The 17,887-nt window shown below is 42.3% G+C and overlaps 1 protein-coding gene across 4 annotated transcripts in view; it reads right to left on the bottom strand.

Moving 5' to 3' along the window:
* LOC131236843 (uncharacterized) overlaps positions 1 to 15,489 on the bottom strand; it is a 68,112-nt gene extending 52,623 nt beyond the window's left edge. The window contains exons 1-2 of one of the 4 annotated variants that reach the window (XM_058234319.1): positions 14,826 to 15,424; positions 8,667 to 9,393 (exon numbers count right to left, since the gene is read on the bottom strand). In XM_058234319.1, coding sequence (XP_058090302.1) covers positions 8,667 to 9,393; positions 14,826 to 15,172 — 1,074 coding nt within the window. In that variant the 5' untranslated portion in view covers positions 15,173 to 15,424. Of the gene's footprint in view, positions 1 to 8,666; positions 9,394 to 14,825 lie in introns of all 4 variants that reach the window. The other 3 variants (XM_058234320.1, XM_058234323.1, XM_058234321.1) reach the window with 3 other exon arrangements.
* Between the last annotated feature and the right edge of the window lie 2,398 nt (positions 15,490 to 17,887).

Consider the following 17,887-nt stretch of genomic DNA (forward strand, 5'->3'; position numbering starts at 1 on the left):
AGTGGTATCTAAGTGGGAGATCTCGTGTTCGAGACTCCTCACCGGGGGTGATTAATGCAGAGGCATTTTCACATCGGGCTCGAGTGGGGTGGCCTGTGGGATGCAGGGGCACACTCCGGGCAGGTGGCCCGTGTGAGGTGGGTGGCTCGTGTGAGGCAATACCCATGTGATGTGGGGCCCACGAGGGGGTTTCGACTGAGGTCCTAACCCATGGGATGTGGGGCCTAGGTTATGAGATAAATGGATTAATTCGCCATGCTCTATCAGTTTGAGCTTTTAGAGCAAGTAGTTAATTGTCCTGCATCAAAATCCTATCAAAATAACGGCAACATGAATTAAATAGGAAAAACAAATGCTATCAAAACTCTTATTTCATTCCAAACTGCACTTATTTCTTCCCCATTGCCTTCCCTTGCCTTCCACTTCTACTACAAATGAATCCATGGCTAATAGGAAGCATGTTTCAGCCAGGAATAATCGTTCTTCCCCATCTGTAGCTGCTCATGCAGCTTCCTCTCCAGCAGCCCGTTCATCGGAGGATTCCTCATTCCGGTTTTGTACAACTGACGAGGAGAAGATTCGATACGCTGTTCTCGTGTTGTGGAATAGCTCCGACACCTCTTTCATCCCGTCTGCATTTGTAGTTGCTGCAAGAGCCCTCCTACGGTTGGAAGAGCAACAAACAGTTGCAGCCAGAAAAAACAATGACTTCTTCTTCGATGTTGAGCTCTTCAACAGTAAAGATCGTCCAGGAAAAATTCGGATGATGTGAGATGTTATCGTACAGCAAAAGGCCAAATACCTTCCTCTAGATACCCCGGCGTAGCTAATGCGTGAGGCAGGAGCAAAACTCAACACTCGTATTGCTGCTTTGTCTTTAGAAAATGAATCTGCAGTACATCCTGTCGCCGTTCCACAAGCCCTGGACAGACAACCCAGATTTCACTCCCGCTTCTTCCCAAGCTCCGGCCGGAATTAATGGCAGCCACCAATCTTCCTCAGCTACTCCTGCTTCTTCCCAAGCTCCGGCTGGATTTAATGGCAGCTGTCACTCTTCCTCTGCTGATTCACACGCTCCAGCAATGGCACCGAAGATTATTCCATCTAGAAAGACGCCGCTCGACGGCAGGGATTCTATCCCTCCTTCCGAGCACTAGAAATGTTGTGCAAAGGGCTACCTCCACCATCATTGCTCTGCCGTTGAAGACGCTATGGATTTTCCGGCCTTGAGGACGACGCCTGACATTTCTCGTTCACCAGAGCTCCGGCAATCGGAATCAGATCCTGGCAGGCATCACCCTACAATTGCAAGTTCCCCAATGATCATCTCCTCAACGGCTACCTGCTCTCTGATAGGTAACCATGCCACTGCAACGGTCAAGTTTCCAACTGTTGCAGAGAACAAGGGATCTCTAGCTCTTAATAAGTTGAATTCTGGGCATGCCTCTGGACTGGCCGATGAGCCCTCCCTACTTGCCCGTTCCTTGAAGGGCGGCTAGATCCCAGTGGACCTGTACCTTCAGGGTCAATCATTAGTGGGCTTACAGCTACTGACCTTTTACAACATAACCGAGCAGTTGCTAGGCCAACATCTACTGTGTCTCACACCTCTGATCAAACCCTAATCTATGGCCCACCTACTAAACCTGTTGGGAATGGAGAATCTGTCGGGCTCATGGGAAGTGTTGGGCCCATTGGGTCTGTTAAGCATGATGTTGGGCCCACTGTTATTGGGCCTGGGAGGACTAGCCCGCCCACTAGACCTTCATCTTTAGTTGTGATTCATGTACCTACTACTCAATCTCCACAATCAAATGCTACTGAATCTAATGTGCAACCGCAACCCAAAGGTAGTTCTAGGGGATGGATTAACCTCTTCAAGGTTGACCCTAATCCCTCCCTCAATTTGAATTTCATTGACCCGGACCCAGTGGAGCACTTCACCATTCCCATAGAGGAAGAGGAAGTCCACGATGGAGAAAAATCATGGAACAACACCCTTTTCGGTTACTTTATTGGTAAGTGGCACTTCTTTCCGGTGGTCAAGTCGGCTCTTGAGCGTGCATGGAAAGTGAAGAACGGTCTGGAGATCTCAAACCTTGAGAATGGTTTCTACATGTTCAAATTCCAAGACTTTGATGAAAGTCAAGCCATTCTTGAGAGAGGACCTTGGTTTGTTAGCGGGCATCCTTTGATGCTAAGGAGGTGGTCTACCACTATATCTCTCCAAAAGGAAGATTTGGACACCATCACTTCATGGATTAAGCTTCCTAATCTGAACTTCATCTACAGAACACCTCACATTTTAAGCAAGATTGCTAGTACCATTGGCAATCCGCTCTTTATGGATAAAGCCACCACTATGGGCATGAGATCCTTTGCGAGTGTATGTGTGGAAATTGCGGTACATTCCATACTCCCTGACTCTATTAAAATTAAATGCAAAGGGAAAATCATTGATCAACCCGTTGAGTATGTATGGAAACCGGCAGCTTGCAAAGACTATGAAACATTCAATCATTCGCAAAAAGGTTGTCCAAAAAATCATGTTGTTGCTAAGGTTTCCCCTCCTACCATGGTAGCTCCCATTCTGAGTGCTTCCAATGTGGTTGGAAACTTGCCTCTGAGAGGATCCTCTTCCTCATCGAGAAATGTAGTCTCCCATGGGAACTTTGCTCCTTTAGGAGCCTCTACCGCCCTTGGAGGATCCAAACAAATTTGGGTGCAAAAGCGATCCATTAACAAAACATCTATTGAGAAAAACCAAAATATAGAACATGTTGAAGTTCGCAATGATCCAGGTGAGGGGCCCTCTTTGCCTACTGCTTGCGGTAGAAGGAGAGATCATGCTCCCCCCATTGACCTTGTTAGGTCAAGATCTTTTAGCCCAACAAACCATTCCAATAACTTTTCTGTCCTATCTAACTTCAATGGAAACGTGGAACTTGATGTAGATCAAGCTACTAACCTTACACAACAAGTGACCTTGGCCGCTGAGGGGAATGTCAATCCTTTTTCTCCTTCCATCAATAGTGTTAGATGAAGATCCTCATCTGGAATTTTAGAGGCCTTAATAGGCCTGCCATGCAGAAAGAAGTTAGAGATATGATTCATAGCCTCAACCTTAATATGATTTGCATTGTGGAGACTCGCATTAGAAGCTCTAACCTTTATGTTGTTTGCAATTCTTTCTTGCCCCATAATTGGAATTATGATATGAATGTTGACATGAGCTCCAATTGTAGAATTCTTATTGCTTGGAATAACTCGATTCAGTTATCTGTTATTCGCAAAATGGACAAACTTATGCATTGTCAGCTTACCTCTTTGGAAATTCCTAGCTCTACGATCTTCATGAGTATCTATGCTGCTAATTTACCAGCCCAAAGAGAGCTCTTATGGAATGGCATCTCCCAGATTGTTGTGAACTTGAACAATCCTTGGGTGGTTGCAAGAGATTTCAACTACATTCGATTCATGAATGAAAAGAGGGGAAGTGTGAATCCTAAACTAAAGCATGTTGAGTACTTCAACAATTGTATTGCTTCAGTCGCCTAGATGACCTTACGCTCTCGGGTAATATATTTTCTTGGTCTAACAGCAGCGTGGCTCCTAAAAGGATGGAATGCAGGTTGGATAGGATTCTTGCCAACCCGACCTTCATCTTGTCTTTTAGATCATATAAAGCTTCTTATATGTCTCTGGGCCTTTCGGACCATGCTTCTATGCTTTTGGATTTTTATTCCTTGTCAATTGCCTGCAAATCTCCCTTTTGTTTCTTCAACCATTGGTGTAAAATGGATGGTTTCTTTCATGTGGTGGCTAAAACCTGGGAGTAGCACGTTGTGGGTACTCCCGTGTTCATTGTTGCTACCAAGCTCAAAATTTTAAAGATAGCCCTCAAGAGCTGGATAGCTAATAAACCAAAATTAAATGATCAGCTTGCTAAAGCTAATGGGGACCCCCTTGCCATCCAAACTCTCATTCAATTTGATTTGTCTTCCACCAACGTTGAAGCTGAGCATAGAGCCAAAGATAATCTTGCTCACCTTCAATCTATGGAGGTCTTTGTGCTAAGGTAAAAGGCTAAAGAAATGAACTTAACCTCAACAACTCTTAACTCAACAAATTTCTATGCTTCCATTAAATCTAAACAAGCTTCATCCAAATTTTGGAAAATCAAAGATAAGGAGGGCACCTTCAAGGAAAACCAAGATGAAATTACGGAAATAGTTATCGATCATTTTAAAGATTTTCTTACTCATAGCTAAAGGGATCGGTTCCCTGTTGACTTATGCCTCTTAGACAATATCCCTAAACTTTGTAATGAAGAGGGTAATCAACTCATTACACCTGTCACCGTTCAAGAAATTGAAGTAGCCAGCAAGTCTACTAATCCCAATAAGGCCCCGGGTCCTAATGGTTTTAATGATCACTTTTATAAGATCTATAGGCCTATTATTGGGAAAGACGTATCCACTGCCATTCTCAACTTCTTCAGCTCTGGAAAAATGCTACAACAACTCAACAACACTCTTGTGGCCTTGATTCCAAAATCTGACAATACTGAAACCCCTAATGATTTCAGGCCTATTTCTTTGACCAATGAGATATACAAAATCATATCCTGTATCACGGTCAACAGAATGAAAGTTATTACGCCTTCCATTATTAGCCATACTCAATCTACATTCATTCCAGGCCGTAATATCTCTAATAATATTCTACTTAGCCATGACCTTATTCGAGGTATCCACCTTAATAGAGGTCCACCTAGAATGTGTGCTAAGATTGACCTCAAGAAGGCTTTTGATTCTGTTAGATGGGATTTCATCCTTGAAGCCCTTCGTATCCTTAACTTTCCTAACGTTTGGATTAACTAGATTCATGCCGCTATCTCCACCCCCTCAATTATTATTAACGGGAAGGCTCGTGGGTTTTTCAAGAGTAGAAGAGATATTAGGCAGGGAGACCTGCTCTCCCCATTCCTCTTTACAATTGTCATGGAAATGTTCTCAGCTTTTGTTTGGTAAATACTATGACAACAGGCTTGTTGATACCCCCTTCAAAGCCAGATGCATTGTCATCTCTCATCTCCTTTTCGTTGACGACTTAATGATTTTTTCTAGTGCGGATCCTCATTGTGCCCTTAATCTGAGAAACTTCTTACCTAATTTTGTTGAAAACTCGAGGCTTCAAGTTAATCTTTAGAAGAGTGTATTAACTATCTCTAACTCATGTACCTGCAAGCAATGTTTTAAATATCGTTATCGCATAATGTATCACACCCTTAGGATACGGATACATATCGGTTATCGCATGGGATATATCGGTTGTATCACATAATTTACCGTTGATGTTGGGAAACATGGGAACGTTGGGAAATTGGTCAAATTTTTCAATGAAACTTCAGGGATAGTTGAAAAAGACATCAATACACACTTAGAAATCAAAACATTACAAAACAAAGTGCACAAAATAGGGGTTTCCTTTGTATGGGGTCCTAATATATGCGGTCCTAATATATGCGCTTTCCAACTGAACTGATGCAAGTATATTCAAAGTCTATTCATATAATTTATAAACGCAAGAAGACATGTATGGAAACCCAAGCAATACATTCAAAAGCAAAAGAAGAATCACTAAATTAGGTTACATACATGTTTAATTTTGTGTTTGGATACAAAGATTGCAACTAATTTGCTCAACTTGACCCATCTCCCCCAAATCTCAAAATCAAAGTTCCAATGATTTTTTGTGGAAAACATGAAGAATCATAGATTCGTAACCATTTGACACTGGTTTAATGTGATTTACAGCAAAAACATAGATCAAAAATTGAAAATGCTTACTGGATCAAATAGTTGGGATATATCGACACTACCAGTGTGTTTCATATCGCACAGGTGGGAAATAAGATATATCGTGGGATATATCGGCAGATATCGTCGATATTTAAAACACTGCTTGCAAGCATGAAATTAAAAGTATCCTAAGTATGGATGAAGGTCAACTCCCTATTTGGGAGTTCCATTGTTCTCCCCCAAACTCCATATTTCGGACTGCCAGTCACTAATTGATAGCCTTAGTAAAAAGCTTGGTGGTTGGAGGCCATCTCTCATCTCCTATGCGGGTAGACTGAAGCTAATCAATTCCACTCTTTCTAGCCTCCATATCTTTTAGTCTCGTGCTTTTTTTCTCCCGAAAGCTTGTTATAACATTAATGCTAGACGTATTAGGGATTTTCTTTAGGGCTTTTCGCCATTTCATACCAACAACTAGGAGAAGATCTGCAGACCCAAAAATGAGGGTGGCCTTGGCATAACTCCTATGGAAAGTTTCTGCCAAAGCCTGCCTTATCAAACAATTGTGGAAAATAATCTGCAAAGAAGACAACCTTTGGGTCAAATGCGTCCACCAGAAGTACATTGGTTGTAAAACTATATGGAATATTCAAATGCATTCCAATGCTTCCTGAGCTTGGCACAACATTCTCAGTGTTCGTAACATCGCTAAGCCCCACCAGATTTCTGATAAGGAATGGGCAATCTACGGACTTCTGGTTTGATCCTTGCCTAGGGAATTCTAGCCTTTTTTATTGCCTAGGCATCTCCATCATTCATGACCTGGGGCTAGGAACTAACTTCCCAGTTAGTCTCCTAATCCAAGACTCGGAGTGGCAATTCCCGACCATAATTCTCATGTCTTGGCGAATCTTTTCCATGAGATAAAAGCTGACCAAATTGTCCCAGTGCAAGATGAAATCATCTGGACCCTATACCCAAATGGCGACCTTAATTTTGCCTTTGCTTTAAAAGCCTGCAGATCTGTTAACCCGAGCTCGCCTTAGAGTGACCTTATATGGAGTTTTATTCCTAGGCACTCTATTGCAGCCCGGATGGCTTTTCTTGAAAAGCTCAAAACGAAAGACCTCCTTTCTTCCCTCAATATTGGATGATACTACTTGTGTTCTTTGTCAGCATGATATTGAATCTATTAATCATTTATTTTTCTCCTATAGGTTCACTGGTTGGATTTGGAGAAATCTGCACTCTAAACTTCTTATCCCCTTTATCCGCCACCCTACTTTTCTTCAATTTGTTGCTTATCTAGTGGAAAATGCAAGTGACCCCCTTTCCTCCTCTTTGCAAGCACTCTTACTCAACCCTTGTATGGCACATTTGGAGAGAGAATTAACCGCATTTTTAACAACACATAGTCACCTAAGGAGACTTTAGAAATATCATCTGGGATCTGAGAGCTAGAGCCCTTTTCTTATTTGGGCCTTCTATTGCGGCCAAAGCCCCAGGCGCTACTTCTGCTGCTTGGGACTTTCCAATTGCTTACTCGGTTATGCGGCCCCCCATTCGCCAAGTATCTCAGCATTGCAGAACTTCTTCCAGTTAGACCAAAGCCTGTGCTGAGATTTCGTCTTCTAGAGTCGGGCTCCTACGCTACACTCCTGATGGGGCTCCTGTTTGCGGAATAGTCTCTGAATGTACCATCCAAGGAACAATGGAGCTTGCAAACCTTACTCCTTGATATATCTAACTTGCGTATGGATCGAACTGCAGGTATTAGCATCCTCGTGCACAATCAGCAAAGTATTGCAGCAATCAAAGACCCGTCGACCTCCACTTCGAAGATGTGCATGTTTGCTTGGAGGCTTCATTCCTTTACTACTTCTCCCAGCAACCATTTTGGGATTACTATCAACTACCTTCGGACAGTTCTCTCCAAATTGGCCGATATCCACATGCACTCCTCTTCCAGATTCATCATTGAGGTTGAGATTGCTGATTTGATGTGATGCCTGGCCCAGGCCATGGGTCCTCTTCCTCCTCCTTTGCTCTTTTTCCTTCTATGCTCTTCCCCCTTCTACTTTTATTTTTTGCCTTTTTTTCTTTTCTCCCTATGGCCCGGAGTGTGGGTTGCTTGTTCTTTTTTTTTCTTATTCTTTTTTCTTCTTTTGGGGTTCACCTCCTTCTGTTGTATCTTTTCAGACTTTGACCTGGGTAAGTAATAAGAGAGTTTTGCTCGCTTGGTTCCCCCCCCCCCCCCCCAAAAAAAAAGACACATAAAATACATTGATGATTCATGATCATGGTATTCCATAACAGTGACGGTGGCCGTAACAGTCACCACTGTTATTGTTATTATATGGGCCATAATGGCAGTTACGGTCTTCTTCTATTTTTCTATTTTCTTTTTTGTCAAAATAAAAATAAATAAATAAATAAAACCTTGTATCAACCCCCTATTACAAGTCATTTTTTCCATAATAGCCGTTACGACCCCCGTAATGTGTAGTGGCCGGACCACTTACTGTTACGTAACAGCCGTTACGGCACACCTTGTCCATGATGTTTTTCCAGTTGACAGCAAATAAAAAAATCAGAATCAACCCAGACTTCATCTCCCATGCCGACAAACCCCCAAACTGAAGTTAGAAGTTCTTTTAGTGCAATTGCATGAGTGTTACAGAAATATACTCCAAAATAGCACAAAACAATCAAGGAATCTTATGCAAAGAAGAAGGAAACATGAAAAATGCCTAACGAAGAAAAAATAGATTGCATCAGAAGTTTGACATGGAAAGCATGATGTCAGATGTTACACATAGAAACTAAGTTGGTTCTGTCTGTATGTAAGTAGTCATGAGTTACCTCGTTCAAGTCATTTGATATGCACGCTGCAACAGATGCCCAAGGCAGTAGGTGAAGATCATATTCTTTGGCGGCGGCAGCAGCAAATGAACCAATTTTGCTAGATGATGGTGCCATTGCCTGTACAATGAAAAAGGTGTCGACCCTCTTCCCCAAATGTGTCCCTAAGACTTCCTCTCTTGAAAAGTCCAAAGAGAAGGTATCTATTTTCCCACCTGCAGATCCAACTGAATTAGAAAGTCGCAAAAGAGCCTGGCGATGCCAAATTGTTTCATCATTAGGTGAGTTGACAGAGCAAGAATACAGCTTCCGTGGCTCTGGTGCATCAGCATCCCATATGTACATTTCAACTGAAAGGACACTTTTAAGAAATAGCATCGTAAAAACTGATTCCTTATAAAGTTGAACAAACATGGAAGAGATGTCATCTTCCAAGTACACCTGCCTTGAGAGCTTACTAGCGGCTGCCTGATCTGCATTCCTCAAAGGGAAACGAAATAAAGTTCCAGGGAAAGGCCTTTTCATGTCACATCCAAAAGCACAATATGGAAAGAACTGGTCTCTATAAAGTGAGATTGCTGAAGAGCTAACATACTCGAGTCGCTTTCCAGGATTTGCTGCCGAAATATTTGGAAGGTAAACACCCTGAGGATCAAATAACACCGCATATTTGCCACTCACAAAAGATGGTAGATCCGTTAAATGGTACACCGAATTGAAGCCAACCCTGGAAAAGCAAACCGCCAGTGGATAGTAAGAACATCTATCTCATCCATGATTAATGATGCCACTGAACTGACTGTAAAAGGACAAGAAGACTTCAAATCACCAATTCGTCATCAAGCATGCAATTGCTTAAAAAATCTATTGCTGATTAGACTTGATTTCTCAAACATCTAAGACAATGAATCCACTGTCGAGGGAGAGGGCAAGATGCATGTCAGCCTAAGACGAAAGGGCCACAAACTCTTCCTCCTCCTCCATGAGGTTTCTCCAATAGGGAGGGGGGCCCACACCACTCCACTGCCCGCCAATGTGAAGCAACTAGCAACCAGTGTTTTAAATAGTGAATAGTGTGTAGCATAACGTTCACCCAGCTGAAGTGTGAGGCGTAAGTTACATTGCGTGTAGCATAAGCTACATACTACTTTTAGATTTTTAATCAAGTTTGTGCTTGGTTGCACCAATTCATGATATTCTACACCAAATTAGATTAATTAATAATGAAATTATGATATTTGGTGCAACCAAACGCAACTTAAAGTAATAGGAAAGGGCAATGATTAAGTGAAAAGGTAAAGAGAGAGAAACGAAACTGATTTAATACTGTTACTTACATCATTTTATTAAAAGCATTTAAAAGATTAACCAAGTGTTATTGAAAATAGAAAAATGTAACAATCATTGAAAATATTAATTCATTTTAATGTTGTAGTGAAAAGTTACTTGTAATGTGAGCTATGTAGAGTGTAGAGTAGTCTACATAGAGTGCAGCATATGCAAATTATCATGTAGCGTAGGCTACATGCAACTTAAGCTATTTTCATGAGCTACATAGCGTCAAGCCTAAGCTACGCACCACACACTACTTAGCTACTTAAAATACTGCTAGCAACTAAGGGCCTGTTTGGTTTTCTAATTTCCTATGAAATGCAAAGTAAATGAGCCATCATTATCATTTCATGAGTTTGTTTAAATAGGAATTATGCCTTGTACATCGAAGGTCAAATACACTTGTAAAGGAAGTAGGGAAAGTAAATTGTAATCATTACATTTTCACATTATAAAATTATTATTTTTACAGTGATTTCTGGGTGAAGTGAATACAATTACCATTTCTCAGAGAGAAAGAGGTTCCCGAACGGAAGATATGTTCGATAAAGGATATAGCCTTCCAAACAAAGGACACACAATAAAGAGAAGAAGACTTTATACCCCAGCCGCCCGATTTAGAGCCATATTTGGCAATAACAAGTTCCCTCCATAACTTGATTGTCTCAACACCAAACCTACAGTGCCATTTTTCGAGAAGAGCGACATTCATATGCTCCAGCTTTTTTAGACCTACTCCTACCTTATTAGTCAGCTTACAAACTTCATCTCATTTGAGTAAGTTCAACTTCTTATCTTCATACCCTTTCCACAGGAAACCTCCTCTCAATTTCTCGAGCCTACTGCCTACCCACCGGCTTTGGGCATTTGAAAATAGACATAAAATATATCGGCTTGTTGGAAAAGGCCGTTTTGATGAACATCAACCGACCTCTTAGAGAAAGAATATGATGCTTCCAACTAGACAGCTTTCTTTTGTTTCTTAACTCTATCACATGTGTAAAGCCAATTTTCCTATGCATAAAGGCCAAGGTATTCAAAATCAGTCATAACCATTACGCATTACGGGGTTGAAATAGCCGTTACAAAAAAAAAAAGGCCACAAAGGCCCTGTAACTGTCCCATAACGGGCTATAAGGGTCCATAACGGCCCCATAACGGTCCTATAACAATTTTTTCAAAAAAATAAAAAATGGTCACAACGACCAATACGGGGGCCAATGGCAACGGCCACCGTTATCGTTTTGGAACACCTTGATAGGGGCAACCCCAAATAGGAAGAGGGGAAGGATCTGTAATGGTCCGTAATGGCCCCATAACGGTCCTATAACAATTTTTACAAAAAATAAAATAGGGTTGACAGCCACCATTACCATTTTAGAACACCTTGATAGGGGCAACCCCAGATAGGAAGAGGGGAAGGATCCTATTTTGCAGCCAAAGACATTGGCCAAGTGTTGAAGATATTCATTAAGCACATGGATTCCTAGCATTTCGCTTTTGGAGACATTAATAAGGAAATTAATTACTAGGAAAGAAATGACGAAGAGCATCAGCAAAAATGTGACCAAACCAAGGGTGCCCAAAACAGACTCGGTCTCCTTTTTCAAATTGGATTCTATAAGGGAAGTAGATGAACTAGCATCCACATTAAGGAAATATAAGCCATGAGCCTCATGACCAACACCAATCATCCTCCTGGTCTGCAAATCCTGAATAACACGAATTGGGAAAAAAGGTAACACAACTAAAGTTGTTTAGTCAGGACACTAACAGAAAGTAAACTAGAACATAAAAATCGAAGATGAGGAGGTGAAGCAATAGATGAGATTAGTTGATAGGATGCTTCCCTAGACACTCTAGAATAAGATCCATCAACTAGTTTAACTCTATGACGAAACGGAGAATAAGAGAGTAAGCTAACTTCCTAACTAGTCAAGTGATTAGTAGCACTAAAATCAATGATCCAAGACAAACTAGGATGTCAAACAGACTTGGACACGTGATTTGTAAAAATACCTAAAGAGTCCCCCGATGGGACCCATCATTAAGGCTAAAGAATCATCATCAACTCCTTGTTGAGGAGCGGTAGCCTAGCTTGGCTTGGTGGTGGAATGCTCCCCCTCCCCTGTCTTGGGATTAGGTCGAAGTTGTGGGTGTAAGTCATAACAGAAATTGTCGGTGTGACGACATCTACCATAGTGAGTACATATCAAATTATCTCGATCCACAGCTCAAGAAGGTGCACGATCGGTGCACTCACTAGTCTGCCCTCTTGTAGGATATTCCCCCCATTCAGTTTGAAACCAACCAAGGCAGATCTCTCGGGAGCAGGCAAAGACTGAGTAACAGTAGAGGCATGGTGAAGGGCCTCGCTCTGAACATAATTATAGACCATCTCTAAGGATGGCAAAGACTCTCTTCCTAAGACTTGGACCCATTAAGACTCAAATTCATCGTTAAGTCCACTAAGAATTTTAGGGATCCGACACTTTTCATTGCACTTATGCAATTCACAATAAATAGCGACCAATGGCATATAATAATCTAATTCCTTCCACCTCTGACATATGTGAGCATAATATGCTTCAATGGATGACTATCCCTGCCACATATGAAGAATTTCCCAATGCAACTAATACGTGCAAAAGTCATCTTTGTGAGAATATGTCTCAGCAATAGTCTCCCAGATCTCCTTACCAGATGTGCGCATCATCAATGGTCCACTAATCTCGGTTTGCATAAAAAAAGTAACCAACTCATGAGTCATGACAATATAATTGTCACTCACCTAGTTGTCACCAAAGGAGTCATTAGGAATTGGTTTTGTCTCATTCCAATCAAGATATCCCAATTTCCTTTTTCCACCAAGGTACATCTTGTTGGATTGGGACCATGTCAAACAATTGTGACCATCTAATTTGATGGTTGTGATATACAAACTTGGATATTCACAAGTTCCAACCTCAGATCCATCCATGTTTTCTCCTCAAACAAGTTTGGGTTGTTGAATTAACTTAATGGATAAAAAAACACAAAAGAACAATCAGATGGTCATAAAGAAACTAAGACAAAACCACGTTGGACTGATTCACATATCCTAGAACTAAAGCCAATGGCAGAAAAGGCCTACGAAGACAATGAGTGATGGTGATAATGCTGCTATAGATGGTGCAGCAACAAGAAAGAGCCCACAAAGATGGTTGGAGGCGGTGACAGTGCCGCTACAAATGGTGCAGCGGTGGCAGAAAACTGTGTGACTGTTGTTGGCTGCAGCAATCAGCAATGGTGCCGTTGGCGGCCCCGCTGCTGGTAGCTACTGTGGTCGGCAGCCCTACCACTGGTAGTTGTTGCGGTTGGCAGTCCTGTCGCTACTCACAGACAATAAGAACGATGACACCGACTCTTATCAGTGGGGAGGAAGAAAAAGAAAGAAGAGAGAGAGAGAGAGAGAGAGAGAGAGAGAGAGCCCTAGCTCTGATACCATGTTTTTGGAAGAAAATTAGGGTTAGGGTTTCCCCCTTCCCCTCTCTTCTATTTATAGACATAAAAACATATGGTGGTCCAAAGGACTACACTTCTATGGTACACAATTACTAACACGCTGCCACTAACAAAGCAGAAAGATTTGGTTGACCTTCTTTCCTCTGCCTTTCAACGAGTTATCACTCTTAAGGTCTGTGTTTTCTTCTTAGGTTTTCTTTGTTCTACACATGGTGTGCTGTATAGGCCGTTACGGGGCCGTAAAGGTAACGGTGTGAATCGTTACACGTTATGGGGTCGTAAAGGTCGTAACGGCCGTTACGGATAAAATGACCCGTAAAGGCCGTTACAACCCCCGTAGGCTGTAATGGCCCCGTAACAGCCCGTTACCGGGCCAATACATGTTTTTCGGATTTTTTTCAATAGAAGAGAGAGAGAGAGAGAGAGAGACCGTAACGGCCGTTACAGCCCGTATCGTAAAGGTAACAATGGTGGCTGTTACGGCCACCGTTACCGTTACGGAATACCTTGGTTCTACACCTTATCTATTCCATATACACGACCCAAATCATTCCTTTACCCATGAGCACATGCATAGCTTCGAAGCCACTCAATTCAAACCTCCAAGCCTCTGGTTGTAATTTAAAATTTGCAATTAGTTTTCTACAAAACCAGATGAGATGAAGGCCAGGATATCAAACCAGATATTTTCTCTAGTAAGTGGATGCTTTTACAGATTTCTGAACTCCCCAATGTAATCTCTCAATTTAATATTCAGATTTTGTTACATTTTGTTTTTCTCATATTCGATTGTAGGGATACTGCTCCCATCCAATCTAACCAATACTATTGCTCATGCAACATTTTAACCAGCTGCAATACTACGAGCCCTGCCAGTAATTGCAGCCTTGCCTGCAATTGGATGCTCGGCCAGTCTGCTTCGAATGCGGTAATTCAATTCAAGACGAGGAAACAGACAAGCTGGAGTTTGTTCCTTGCTATAGGTGTAATGGGGCTTGCTCCACTGTTTCCTCTTCACTGAATCGAATTAATGCACAACTCAATTTTACATCCAAATGAAGCCATAAACAAAAAGCCAAATTGAATTATTGGATATAATTTAGTTGAGCATCCAAAACACCTTAAAATAAGATGCCAAATGGAATTGTTGCGTATAATTCATATTGATCATCCAAACAAAGCCTAAAACGGCAAATAAAAGAACTACAATTTCTATAAATTTCAGGCTACTTCGAAAGCTATGACCTAAACAAGAACATGAAATCAAAAATAGGAAGAAAGAGAGCAAAAAAAAATAAGTCGAGCAAGTTCTTCAATGGTTACCCAAAGCGACCAGTTTTCCAAGCCTGCCCCTGCTTCTTGCTATCCCCAATTCTCGAAATGCTGACAAAATCGTCCTCCGTGAACACGGCGTTGTTATACGCCAGCAGAGCTGGGCCTTGCCACTCCGCAAGCCTATCCGACAGCAGCGACCGCACGCCATGGGACCTACGGTCCAGGCACAGGCAGACCTTCGTGGCGCCGGCATCATCGGCATTCTGTATCAGCTCCCGCAGCACGGTCGTTCCTTCGGGGTAATTCAGCAGAACCTCTCGGATTCTCCTGGTCAGATCGACCCTCTGACCGAAATCCTCCAGGAACAACGGATCCGTCGACAACGATTGCTCCATCTGAAGCCCTAGATCTGTACGATCAACGACATTGGCTAAGAGGAGCCACTGGGTCTTTCTTAATTGAGAAGAGAAACCCTAGAACTCGATCGGGAACCGAAATTCAAATGGATTCTTACACCGACAGGAGGATTTTCTTCTCTCTTTTGTCGGAAGATTGGCATTTTATAGGTGAGGAGGAATGTCTTTCGTCGTCGTTGGGGTGACGGTCTCTTCACTAATCGGCGGATGGTGGGTCGCGACTCCGAATCGCTGAAAGAGAGGAGGATATTAGTCTAGTAGACCGCGGGATCACCTTATTTCGTAGTTCATCGGAACATGCTGACCGTGAAGGGGACCACCCTCACCGTTGATCAAGTGGGCCACATCGAAAAGAAAAAATTCGATGTTTTTAGTGTGGATTGTGGTGGGGCTTTCCTGAGGATGAATCTATACGTTTCCCTTCTATTCCTAGTATAGCCCTTTGGGGATGAACGCGGTTTCGGTGGATCCGAGGAACCAAGGAGGTCTCCGAATCCATAACAGCGGGGCCCACCTTGATGTGTTTATTCTATATCCACGCCGTGCATCAGGTCAACAGATAAATCCTGATACCCTAATTCCCATTGGTCCACGTCACCACTCACTAAAAAAATAAAAAATAAAAAATAATAAAAAACAGCTTCGGACGCCAAAGCATTAGGGTAACAGAAATTCTCTGTTGACCCGATAACAGAGGATCCCGGCTCTTTAATAAATGGTGGCGACCATCCGTTTTTCCATCTCACTTTAGTGCAAAATACCAAAAATGAAACAGATCCAAATCTTATATGGACCATACCACAGTGGTGATTGAACGCCCACTATTAAAAAATTCCTGGGACCCACCACAAGGATTATTTTACATCCAAACTGTTGATAAGGTTACAGACCTAAATGAAGGTAAAACACAAATATCAGCTTGATCCTAAACTTTTGTGGGCCCAGGAAATTTGTAATTATAGTCATTCATTCACCACTGTTTTCTATAGTGTGGTCCACTTGAGAATTGGATCTGCTTTATTTTTAGGCTCATTCCGTAAAATGATATAAAAAAACAGATGAACGGCATGGATATAAATAAATAAATAAATACATTACCGTGGGTCCCACAGTCACGGATCCACTTTGGGGATGGAGTGCGGCACAAAGGCAACGTGATGGCACATCTCGACGTCCGTTCCGTTGCACCGTTGAATTTAGGTTTCTTGCATTACATTGAACCATCCATTTTCTGGTGATTTACAGGCAATTCCTCGGGCCGTGCTGTGGCCTGCGAATGGACGCTGTCGAACCAAAGATGAAGGGACCCAGAAATGGACGCTCCGGTCGTTCTTATTGGGCGCGTGTGTGGTGGAGGTGAGTGAGGCCGGTCATTGACAGGACGCGGATTTCCTGCGAAAGAAGTTCCTGCGCTGGGAATCCAGGTGGGGCCCATTGTGATGTTTGTGAGAAATCCTCCCCGTCCATCCTTTTTTTGAGTGTTTTTAAGAATACGAGGCCAAAAATGACCCGTATCCAATACTCAAGTGGGCCAAAAACGGGATAATTGAACGTCCACAGTTGAAATATTCGTGGGCCAATAAAAGTTTTGAATCATGCTAATATTTTTGTTTTCAGTTCATCCTAGTAAGAATGACATTATTAACGGTATGGATGGCATGTAAACATCACCGTAGAACCCAGGGAAGTTTCAACGGTAGGAATTTCCCTAAACACCTTTTCCTTTAGTACGGCCCACTTGAGTCTTGGATCCTCCTCAATTTTGGTCTTCTCTGTTAAAATGAGCTTACAAAACGGATGGAGGGAGCGGATTCCTGAAAAACATCACACGTGGGCCCCACCTGAGTTCTTATTGGGCGCGTGTGTGGTGGAGGTGAGTGAGGCCGGTCATTGAACCCATCGCCCGCCTCATTTGGAAGCGGATCGGCTGGTGTACGTCACACCAGCTATATAGCTGCTGTAGGTACGTGTCGTGCGAAGACGGGAAACGGATTGGCTACTCCCCTGGCACCGGCCCTGAGCTGATTGTCGGTGCTCTGTGGGCCCCACCATGACGTATGTGTTTCATCCATTCCGTCCATCTATTTTTATAGATCCATGTATGGTAACATATAGAAAATAAGGTATGTCCCGGTCTCAAATGGACCACATTACAGGAAACAGTGTTTAATGAACTTTGACCATTAAAAACTTTTTAGGGGCCATAAAATTATTGGATCAAGTTGATCTCTGTTTTTTCCCTTCATCTGTGTCTTTATCACCTAATCAACAGATTGGATGTCAAATAAACAGTACAGTGGGCCTTAGAAGGATTTAAATGATGGATATCCAATCACTATTGTTTTCCTGTCGTGTGATCCAGCTGAGATTTATCCCTCTCATTTTTGGGATATAGACCTAAAATAATATTTAAAAGTGGATGAACGAAATGGATGAAACACATACACCATGGTGAGGTCCACGGAGCACCAACCACCAGCTCCGGGCCGGCGTCGGGAGTAGTAGCCAATCCGTTTCCGCGAAGACGAGCACTGACGCTCCTTCAGCTCCGAGTTGTACCAACGGTTCAAGGAAATCAAAGTTACATGGCCCCACAGTGATGTATTTATTATATCTACACCGTTCATCTATTTTTAGAGATCATTTTAGAGCATTATCCTAAAAATGAATCATGTCCAAAGATCATCTGGACCA

This window comes from Magnolia sinica, chromosome 2 (assembly GCF_029962835.1).
Source record: "Magnolia sinica isolate HGM2019 chromosome 2, MsV1, whole genome shotgun sequence".
NCBI classification, from domain to species: Eukaryota; Viridiplantae; Streptophyta; class Magnoliopsida; order Magnoliales; family Magnoliaceae; genus Magnolia; species Magnolia sinica.